Raw genomic sequence first — 12,062 nt, 5'->3', positions numbered from 1 at the left:
AGGCATTGGGGGAGTCACTGTTCCCCTGAGCACAGCCAGGAGTGACCAGGAACAACGGTCACAAGCTAGCAGAGGGTAGATTTAGGTTAGACATCAGAAGGCGCTATTTCATGGTCAGGGCGGCTAGGGTCTGGAACCAACTTCCAAGGGAGGTGGTGCAGGCTCCTACCCTGGGGGTTTTTAGGAAGAAGTTAGATGAACACCTTACTGGGGTCGTTTGACCCCAGTACTCTTTCCTGCCATGGCAGAGGGTTGGACTAGATGATCTTCTCAGGTCCCTTCTGACCCTAGAAACTATGAAACTATCATTACCTGATGGTTATCAGTAAAGTGTAAAAGCTCAGTCTGTTTTTAAGTGGCCCTCATGAGGTACCTGAGAACCTGAACTTCAATTCCAGTTCCAAAACCAGGAACAAGGACTTTGAAGGATTCAGACCTGATTCCTCCTGCCTGGACTCTCCAGCTAGTGTTTCAGGGATGGCTGAGGCAGATTTTAGGTAACTTTTTTAACTGGCAACTAGTACGTATAAAATAACCATGATATCAATTCTGTTACAGCTGAACCGACCATAGAGTCATTTGCTGCCAGTATTTGTACCTGCCAGTATCAATACCTGCCAGTATTTAGTGTGACATTATTATAAACAGTCTAATAAATTACTGTAATAGTCAATGATCACTTTTAGATGAGTCTACTTTGAAATTTATTTTCTTAAGTATACTCCTTTCTGAGTTCTTCAGCAGCTTCCCTACAGCCTAACTATCCTTAGACTTATTCCACACTTTCACTTTCCAACTCTATTTTGGTTAAACCCATCATGTGCATTGATCTCTCTTTTTTGCCATTCGCCTGCTGCTATTATAGTGGTTATCAGGAAAAATCACATTAGAAATATCTCAGTTTCATGACTTCATCCCAAAGCAGAAATGATGGGGGGTTCCCTTGTTCCATGCATAGATATTTATCCCAAATAAAATTTATTGCTGTCACATCCACATTCCAGAGAGAACACTTGCTTGCCTATCAGAGCAGGGAGGAGGCCAATCCCTGGTGGATATACAGGAGTGAGAAGTGAAAGCCTCAAACAATGGCAGGTACATTTCAAGGGATGAAGCAATTGCTTCTTCTGCAGTAGAGGGGACATATATTTTTGCAGAAGCCAAGGGTGAGATTTCTGACAAAGCTGGTCAAGTTTCCCCTCTTGTAGCTGCAACATCTGGTCTGAGGACAAGTGGAACTAAGGTTTGTGGGGATAAGAAGTTGTCCCAGGGGCAAATCTTAATTTATTCCTTGTAGATAAGCAGCAGAACAAGTAGCTTGTCTGCTCCTTGTAAGCAAGCAGGTTGGTCCTGGAGACACCTGACAGCCAGTTTGTGACACTCAGTCCCACCAGTTAGGCTGCTTTCTATCATGCTGACCAACAAGCACACAAGTAGATAGACTGGAGAGGACTTACTAGGTCCACATATCCTGTCCCTGGTATTCCAAGTACCACAGCATAGATTCTCTTTCATAAGCTTAACAGTTCCATCTTCAAAGCAGTTCCATCTAAACAAGAAGCTGCTCCAGAGCATGACTGCTCTGGTAATTAGAAATTTTCTTCTAATTTTCAGCCCACATTTCCTCATGGCCAATTTACTCCCATTCATTCTTGCACCAGCATTGCCCCTTAACTTAATTAGTGTATTTTCCTTCCTAATGTTCACTCTCCTGACATGCTTATAAACAGTGACCCTATCCCCTTTTAGCTTTCATTTTGCTAGGTTAAACAAGTGTTTAAGTCCTAAGTCCTAAGATAGACTTTTCATTCCTCTGGTCATATTAGTGATCCTTCTCTGCACCTGTTCTAATTTCAATTCATCTTTCTTGCATATGAGTCTCCAGAACTGTATCCAGCTTTCCAGCTGAAGTTGCACCCATGCCTTACACAATGGCACTAGTACTTCCCTATATCTACTGGAAATATATTTCTTGAGGCTGTATAGGACTGTACTGACTTTCTTTAAAATTGCATCACAGTAGCCACTCACTGCCACCCTGGCATTCACAAGTACATCCGGGTCCTTCTCATCTTGGGTCACATATTATTCCCTTGTACTGCCCTGTCTGTCTGTATCTACCTGTTGACTCTTGGGACAAGTATAAGGTTCTTGAGACAAGTACTATTTTTTGTTCCGTTTCTGTGCAACATCAAGCACAGTGGGTCCCAGCCCATGGCTAATATTCCTAGACATTACAAATAATAATGATAGTCCAAATTCCAGATTTTTTCCAGGCTGCATGCTTTTAAATTCTTTGATTATTATTATCATTTTCTCTTTGTCCTGGTGTTTCAAGCTGTTTTTCCCCTCTCCATATCTTCCCCTGTACATCAAAAACTTAGATATAGAAAACAAAAATATATGATACCTTTTTTGGCCTTTCTATGTCTTTTTCTTACTTTACCAGTTTCCTTTGCCTTTCACTAATCTTGCCATAGGCTCATTTTGAAAACATTTCTTAAAAAGTGGTTACCATCCATCTTAAAAAGCTATGGCTTTTTCAAGTCCTTAGAATTCTAGATTTTCATTTTTCATAGAAAAATTTGGATGTACAACATAGAAGCACCAATAGCACAAAAACAGTCCAAAAGGTAATGCAAACATGATATCTGAAGCACTATAAATTATTTGTACAAACACGACAAAGCCATAATCTTCTAAGTACATGAGTCTTGGGAAATGTGTAATTTAAATGCTAGTTGTAGCAATATTATAATGGTGCAGCTAGTTTGCAAATTTATATATGCCTGCCTAGTAGCGCAAACATTCAGGTAACTAGTAGCACATTTAAAATAATTATTAGGGGGTTGGATTGGCTACTTGGAAAAGGGAAATTTAAGTGTGCTTCTGCGCTGATGTGGTATGTACCAAACGATGACTTTCAGTTACAGAGGTATAACCATATTTTCAGAGCAGTGATCCCAAAAGAATCTATTTTTTTCCTGTGGATTCTTGTTCAGAGGAAAATTATTTTCCTCACCAGAAAATCAGTGAGAGGGAACTATGAGTAAAATGTCAATCCCTGATTGCACTTATTCATAGAAAACATCACAAACAGCCTCCTTAAATAATCTGAATTTAATAAAAAAAAATATGCTGTCATCATAAGCCCCCAGCCATGTTAGAATGTATGGTCTGTACAGGTTTTAGAATGTCTTTAGCTAAAGTGCCATTATAAATAATGATGACACAGTGGTTACTAAGGTATCTTATGTTTCTCTTATGATGTAAACTGGTTGTTATGGAGATGGTAAAAGATCAACCATTCTTTGTGAGGCAGTGCAAGATCACTTTTTGGGTTAGTTACAGCAGGTTCATTTCCATGCCTAGCTGTAATCAACTTTATTTAGCAAAAGAAAGAAAAATAGATGGGAGTGCAAACATTTTTAAAAGACACAAATGTTTGGACTATATTCAGAATTGTTTGCTGGCAGGTATAGGCCTCTCTGTTTGCTTAGATGCAAAGCATAATCCTTATCCAAGACGTTTAGAGAGTTCTGATGTTGGAAAGGTGTATCATTTCTTTTGTGGGTCACTGTTTGTACTTAGTATTTTGTTCAAAGAAATAAACCTCTCTATACTGCACAGTCTCGTTTTCATTGTGTGTGCTTCTTATGGTTTATTTAATTTCCCAGCTTTCCATTTATAAAGCACATACTCCTTATACTATTCATTGTTACTTACGGGGACAACATCACAGCTATTTTCTAGTGTGCAATCAATGCAAATGTAGAGCGATTAGTTTACTTTTTTTCTAACAATAAATTCAAGTTTTCTAAATCCATAAAATGTAGGACAATATAAATAAAGGCTCTGGGTAGGCTTTTAGCAAAGTGCATTATGTCAGTTATGTGGTCTAAAACAGCATCCAGCAACCAGTCAGAGGCATCTCTAACTCAGTGTGGACTAGGGGACTTCAGTAGCATTCTGGCAGCCTGCTCTGCCCCAACTCAGATTGCTGCTGTCCTACATGCACGTGTAGACACTGAACACAGGAGCAATTAACTCCAGGGCAAACTGCTCCAGAGTTTATTGCTTTGCTTAATTGCATGTACTTATGCACTCACAGAGGCCTTCACCTACATCAGTGAAGAAGTATCTTGATTAAATTAGATGTTGGGGGCCCAGTGAGTTAGTTTAACACTCATACATTTTAAGAAAAATATCTGTAAAATCTGAGACAAGGATTCTAGTTATATTGCAATCCCTGGAGCAATATGAATATACCAGAGAGGCTAAAACTGAACGAGAATAATAACAAAAACAGGTAAATTAAGAACAGATAGTTGGTTTAAGCTAAAATCCAGGGTATCAAAATACTAAAAACTTTGTGCTAAGTACCACCAAGAGAGTGGAGACAGACAAACAGTAGCCAGTTTAATTTTTGCTTGTGAAATTTATTTTGGCAAAACAATTAAGTAAAACAATAGAAAAATGAATGCAGAAGGTAAGATACTAGCTCATTTTCTATTGCTGACTCCTAGTAACTCTTGGTTTGTCTGGTAAAGATCTTTAGTAATATTCTGCCGGAAAACTAAATTTGTCTCCTATAAATTACAGGACACTTATAACAACTACTTTAGTAGTATGACCTTGTCATTGGATCACATGCAATTGCATTATAACATAATCCCGTGCAATCCAAAGCCTTCAGTACTTTGCTATTCATCTTACTGACATACATTTAAAAAAAATCTGTATTCATTGATCTTTCCCTTTCATCTCATTTGCAAGAAGCAATCAGGCTGTTTGGGAATGTGTTGTTGTTGCTGCATTTGTTCTAGAGGACAATTCAGCTGTGGGGGATGAATGTGTCACTCCCTGACTTGAGTAACTGAAGACATCACTGTGCAGAATAAAAGACTTGCTGTACCCATGCCTGGTGCTCTTTCAAAGGGCAGTGCATTCAGTTTTGGTAAGGAATGATTTCCCCATGGTGATCATTCCTGGTTCTATAGAAAATGCATTTCTTTGACTGCTTTGAACTATACAATATTGTGTCATATCAGTGCCATCTAAAAGTTGATTTGAGATGATCTGTCTTTAGCTGAGTACCTTCATATACACAGTGTAGCCTAAGGACTAAAAAAGACATGGCTGAGTCCTATACAAAGTCTGGGACTTCATCCATTTCTCTTTTAGCCTGTCAGTGGGCTCACAAAGACAAACACACTAAAAACATAATCAATCTACTGAAAGGCAAGACAAGATACAGCTGCTCTTGCTGGACCCTAGTGAAGAAAGAAAGAAATATGGGTAGAAAAGGTACTGAAGAGTGTCCTATAATTCAGGACATTTTGACACAGGCTGTCTGGGTCTGCCAGACCCAGTGCAACTTAAGTGACAAAGGCATAGGACTAACAGTTCAGAAAGACATAAGCTTTCACAACCAACAGTCTATTCCATCTGATGCTGACTATAAAAGCTTATGCCTTTCTGAACCAGTTAGGCTCCAAGGTGCCACCTTTGCCCAGACTTCAGAATAACTCAGCAAGCTCTCTCTCTACAAGGCATAGAGTCAGAAGTCTTGCTTTCCTTCCTGAGATGTTGTTGTATCACTCAGGGCAAGTTGCTTAACTTCTCAAAGCCATATTTATCCTTCAGTAACATATATGAACTATGCTGAGAAGAAGCATAATTTGGAATCTGTAAAACACAGATGTATCAAAAAGTGTCATTAGCTTCCACTCCTATCTGCTGTTATTGCTATTATTGGCACTCAGGGCCTTGATGGACAGCACTCTTACATTGGTACAATCAAGAAAGCAGACAGATGAAAAAAACTTTTGCACCAGGGCAATTTCATTCCATTGCTTCTGAAAGAATCAGGAGTAATTCTATGCGACTGTAAGTTACATCAGTGAAGGAATCATGTTTCTGCAGCTTAACCTGAGTAGCCATTTGCTTAAGGCAAAGTTATTTTAATAGCCACCTACTGTATGGAGTTATCCAGGATGCAGTAAATGCTCCAAATCATGGTATAATTTTAACATGATTCGCAAGATAAACCCAGAGATTTCAAATAGGAATCCATAGTGTTAAATGTATTCTACATGTGTCGTCTTTCTGAGTTCTTTCCAACAGAAAAATTGCTCTATTATATTTCTATTGTTAAAAAAAAAAAGTGAAAATTAAGAGCTGACATTTTCTAATGTGTGCCTTGAGTTTATAAAACTGACACGAGTGATATAGGTGTAAAGGTACTGTCTGTCCAGGCCTTCATTTTGCATGCAGTAAGTTCCATGGACACTAGCATCCTCATTCATTTAAACTTTCTTTTCAATATCAGAATGTTCATTTCCATATAAACAGTCTGACTTCTAGTTGTTGATATGACACAATGATAGTACATTAGCTGTGAATTATTCTTTGTATACACCTTCCCAATGCTCAGTGTCCCTGCAGTAGATCTACTTTCAGAACTGTGCAAACAAAAATATCCTTCAAACACCTTTATTTAACCAGCTAAAGAAAAATGGTATCCCTTTTCTCAGTCCTGTAACTATTGTATGCAAGGGAATATGAGCATCTCATCGCAAACCAACTGCAAATGTGTGGGAAAATATCGGTGCATGCACTAGGCCTGTGCAAAGCGGCTAGTATTCACTTCAAATTCAGAGTTGGCTGATTTGGGGGACAGTGATTCAATTTGGTGATTTGAATCACTGCCCCAAACAGATTTGGCCTAATCTGATTCGGAGATTTGGCCACTGCCGAATTGGCCAAATCTCCAAATCAAGCAGGCCCCATCCCCTGCCCGCTCTCCCACCCCCGTCAATGGCTGCCCCTCCCAGCCCCAGCGTCTTGGGTCTTTAAAAAAAAAAAGAAGCCCCATACTCACTGGCTGCTGCTGTCAGGGGCACTCAGGGGGGCTCAGGGAGCAGACAGGGGATGGGGCCTGGCAGGGGTCTCCCTGTGGTCTCCTTCCCCTCTTTCAGCCCCCCTCTTCCCCCACTTACTGGCATGAAGTCCAGCTTCCTGCGGCAGCAAGCGGGGATTGCCCGAATCTCCGAAGCTCTCAGAATCTTTTCTGAATTGATTCAGAGAGCTTTGAATTGATTCAGACCTTTTTATTGGTCTCCCGATTCAATTCACATTTGGAGATTCGGCCACCAAATTGGGCCGAATCTCCTCCGAATCAAATCAGCACCCAAAACTTCGCACAGCCCTAGCATGCACTATCCACCCTATATAAAAGCATGTGGAAATGAGCGGATTAATTCCAGAACTTTGCATTTCACAAGTGACCTAACCCCTCCCCATTTTAGGGAAACCTCTCCAGAGTCAGAAGTGGGTAAGGGATGGATTAAAAAAAAGGTAATGGAATTTGAAGATTTAGATTTCCAACAAGACAGATGCTAAACCAGCTGAGCTGAGTGTCTTCTACTGTGCTGGACTTCAACTATGCATTTAAGAATTTAAGATGAATAGGGATAAAACAAATAAGATTTTATTAGAATGACAAAATAAAGTATAGACATTATTCTAAACTAATCTTTGATTAGTTTATAACTTCTAGGAAAGTCACATAGAATTTAATAGAAGATAGTAAAGCTCCAATTATTAAAGGAATTCAATTTGTCTAACTCTCTCATGTTCATCACATTATACAAGAGCAAAAGGTTTGGAAGGAAATGAAAACCAAACTAACCAGGAATCAGTAAATGCTACTTTCTGGGTACTGAATGTATCATTTCCTTGAGGTAGTGAGCTATTAAAACAAAAAATATGTATTGCAACAAATGGACATAACATACATTATAAAGAAAATATTTTTCCCACCTCAGGTGCCATCCAAAAGGGCGTTCCCACGGAGGTGTTTCTGCGTAGTCGTGTACTGGTGAGCTGGGCTGAAACACCTGTGATGAAATGAATGCAAATGTGGGATTAAAATGTATGATGCACTTTCAGTTTAGATTATTTCAGATGTCAGGAAAAACACGGTCAACCTTAGCAGCACAACCACAAAGCTCCAGGAAATAATTACAGCGACATGCTTCACTTGTTCTAAATCAGGTAATGGACATATTTCACATTTTCCTTTAATCATGACATATCCCAGGACAAATCACAAGTTTCTCTGATTTAGTTTTCATTTAGAATTATTCAAATAATTTCTGCAAATCATTCTTGCTTTGCAGTTCATTCATTAAACTTCAAAGTACTTAACTGGTTATTAAAATCTCAAGGTATATGTGTGTTCACTGGTTAGATCAGTGGTTTTCAACCTTTTTAAACTCAAAGGCACCCCTCATTAGACTCAGGGTATCCCCAGAAAATGCCAGTTCTTGACTTTCATTCATTCTTTTAACTGCAGAAAAATAATAAAGCAATTCTGTTGCAAAGAACTCAAAAAAGACTACAACACGTCAGAATAATTTTGATGCTATGGATTCCTTTTTGAAATCTCTATTTATTTTGTAAATCATGCGTGTTTGAACACCCAACCATGCTAATACTGCATGAGACCCTGGAAAGGCTCTCATGGTACTTGGTTGAGAATCTCTGGTTTAAATGAGAACGACTGGTTAAAATGTATAGAACTACTCAGGCTTCTGATGTAAATGCTGAAGGGAAGTGACTATAAACATGCTTTCAAACATATTCCCTGATGTTCAGTTAAAATTCACAGTCTGAATATTCCTCCCAGCAAACTTGCTTACTAAAATATTCACAAGGCCTCAGTTCAGTAAAGCATTTAAGCATTTGCTTAAATCCATCTGTATTCAGCAAAGTACTAAAGCTCATACTTATGCTTAAGTAGGCACTTATGGGACTTACATATTTGTGCCTAAAATAAAACTTGTTTTACTGCTTTCTGAATAAGGCTAAAAACTAGCAGGGAGCAAATAGAACAAAATCAAATTAATTAGAAGGTTGAATGAGCATCCACAGAAAATATTTTATGTTGAACAAAATATAGTTGCACTTCAGAGTTTGGGGCAACCCATATCTTAACACTAACACAATATTGTTTCAAAGTATTTTGCATGATTGTTTAAATAAAAGATAATGTTGTATTCTTCAACTATCACCCACAGCACAGAATAATTGGTAAAATAGATACAATTTATGAATATTTGCTTTCATAAATAAAAAGTTGGCAAGCCATTATGACAGTTTCCTAAGCTAAATAATTAGACAGTTAGTCCAAGATCCAATAGTATATTCTATTTTTAATCTCAAGGTGATTGCAGTCTTTCAGTGATTTCTGTGGTACCATTGTGAACCAATTATTGGCTGAAGCCTACAGTGAACCTCCATTATTTAACTCTAATTCTTGTTCACACTGGCAGAATTTGTAGCTGCTATCTAAAGACTATCGTTACCATGACACTCTGAAGTAGTATTGAATACCAATGAGACAAAAAAAGAGAAAGACAGAGAGACGGAGTAAGAGAAAAAGACAACTGTAAATTTCAGACATTTTATGTCCGTCTATACTGTGAGCAACATGTAACTATTTTTCATGCCACTGATACCTTGGAGTTAGATATGTATATATTATGTTCAGAAGGTCTACATTAAAAGAATGAAGGCTGTCCTTGTCAATTTACTTGTAACCCCTTGTGTATATGCATTATATATATATTACATGATTTCATTCTGTTTGTCCTCATGACCTTTGCAGATGCAGAATGGATGATGGTTATTAAATTAGTTGCTATCCAACATTCCTCTCTGTCCTCATCAGTTTCTAGTAGGCCCATGAGAAGCAGCTTTATTCACTTCAGTTTCGGCCAATTTTGGGGGCAGTGATATGATTTGGTGATTTGAAGCGGGTGGGGGGGGGGTTTGGGGGCACTCAGTGGGGCTGGAGATGGTCCCCTCCTGCCCCCTACTTACCTGCACAGAGTCCAGGTCCAGCTCCCTGAAGCAACGAGCAGGGACTGCTTGAATGTCTGAATCTCTCTGAAGCTCTCCGAATCTTTTCTGAATCAATTCAGAGAGCTTCAAATTGATTCGGACCTTTTTATTGGTCTCCTGATTTGATTCAGATTCAGAGATTTGGCAGCCAAATTGGGCCACATCTCCTCTGAATCAAATCAGCACCCAAAGCTTCGCACAGCCCTAATTTCTAGCCACTAGATTTACTTGCTGCACACTCTCTGAACCCCCAACTGAATATAGAATTATCATATTCCTCATAGGATATTCTAAGGTACAATATCTCTGTTTTTCAATAAGTAATGAGTATACTTTCACAACTTCTTTATGAGGTGAAGAAATGTTATCAGATACATTTTACACATGGAGAATAGTGACACTGAGATTAAAGCCAAAATTTGCCCAATTTGAGAAGCTACAGTCTGGTATTTCTGATTATTTGGCATTTTATAACACTTTACATGTTGCAAGCAGAGTTACAATTGACCTCAGTTGCAGTTCAGGGTGCTTAGCTTTTGTGTTAGAGGGTCACCAGGTCTCTCAGAAAGAAAGCAAGGAATCTACTCGTAAACAGTCAGTGACTTGTCCAGTATCATGTAGGAGCTGTGACAGAAGCATGCAGAGGCAGGAATACAGCCCAGCTCATTCTGATTCCTTTTGCCTGATTCCTTTTTGTCTGTAGACCAATATGGCTACAACCTGTATCCCTGAAACATGGAAGATAACGAATTTAGCTGCTTTTGAAATGAAAAGGTCATAATTTTACAAGAAGGAAGTTAAATTCAACACCCAGAAACCTGAAACCTGACACCCTTGCTGCTGGCTTTGTTTTCAAGCTAAAATTTGCATGTTCACAGAGCACAAAGCTGCCTCAACACAAGAGAAATTCCTTGCCCATCAAAGCACTCTATCACCACTTCCTCCTGTGAAATATGAATCATAAAAACCAGAAGGAAACATAATTCAACATCCTGCTTGCCATCAGACAACTTTGGGTCCATGCACTGCCCTGTACACCATGGGACCTGGCCACTTGCTGGGAGATGGGGCCTAAGCTGCCTCACTGCGTCCCCCAAGGCCCTGCCAGGGTTGCAGGCTCAAGCTGGTGAACTGTGCACCGTGATGGGCCCGAGCAGCTTCACACCACTCCCAGGGCCAGGTCTCTGCGCACTGTCCCTGTGCACTGTCAACAACCTGAGCGGTCTCGCACCACTCCCAAGGCTGCTCCTCCAGTGGCAGCTTCAGGAGCCTTGGGCCTATTGCCCACTGAGGGAGAGCTCCCGAGCTTTTCTTGGCTCCACTCTTCTTGAGTCCCTCGCTGCATCTGCCCCTTGTGCTGGGCATGCAGCTCCTTTTATACACTCCAGGGCTCTGCCCCTGAAGTCTTCCAGACCTGACAGTTTACAGTCTTCAATCAGGTTCAGGGGCGCTCTTCTCCCCCTCCCCTCAGGAAAGGGGCGTGACTTTATTTCTCCTGCTGCCTCCCAGTTGGTGGATGGGGTCCACCAATCAAAACAGCAGGAACTCAAGCCTGGGACTCAACCCGAGCTCTGAAAGGTAAGCCTGCTACACACACATATATATATAAGGGGCTTAGTCTGTCTGTGTGTCAGTCTGTGTGTCTGTTTGTCCGTAATGCTTTTGGCCAACTGCACATGTGCTGCCGAGAGGGCGGGTGGCGATTAGCTGTGTGGGCCCAAGTTTGAGCTGCTACTGGTGAAGTCTGTGGCAGTAGCAAACACTCCCTGGCTACCTGAGCAGCAGGGCTTCCTTATGTCTCCCTGACTGAGGGCAAAGCGGGAGGTCATGGTGGCGGTGCACCCGCACTGCCTGTCCCCAAAGCCCCCCCAGAACAGCAGGCAGGGAGGGGGAGATGGCAGGCAGTGAGGGATGAAGGGAAGTGGGATGGGGGGGCAAAGAAGGGGTCATGGTATCAGCTGTTGTAGGGGCTGGGTGGCAGGGAAGGAAGGAGGGGAGGGGAAGAGGAGAGGGTTACAGTGGCAGTGCCTTTCTGCTGCCCAGCCCTGATAACAGCCAGCGGTGGGGCAGGGAAGTGGAGGGGAGGGAGGGAGGGAAGGAGGGGAGCAGTGAGAGAAGGGGAGGCAGGGGGAAGCCCCGCTGAGAGGCGGAGG

The 12,062-nt window shown here is 40.8% G+C and overlaps 1 protein-coding gene across 1 annotated transcript in view; it reads right to left on the bottom strand.

Moving 5' to 3' along the window:
• The window catches only part of MYO3B (myosin IIIB), a 281,014-nt gene that overhangs the window by 240,006 nt on the left and 28,946 nt on the right, over positions 1–12,062 (bottom strand). Inside the window, exon 6 of the mRNA XM_019522847.1 lies at positions 7,825–7,901. Within this exon, the coding sequence (XP_019378392.1) occupies positions 7,825–7,901 (77 nt within the window). The remainder of the gene's footprint in view (positions 1–7,824; positions 7,902–12,062) is intronic.

The sequence above is a fragment of the Gavialis gangeticus genome, unplaced genomic scaffold (genome assembly GCF_001723915.1).
Source record: "Gavialis gangeticus isolate Ggan-Ray unplaced genomic scaffold, GavGan_comp1, whole genome shotgun sequence".
Taxonomy (NCBI): domain Eukaryota; kingdom Metazoa; phylum Chordata; order Crocodylia; family Gavialidae; genus Gavialis; species Gavialis gangeticus.
Note: the sequence above shows the minus strand (reverse complement) of the source record. Positions and strands in the feature narration are given on the sequence as shown.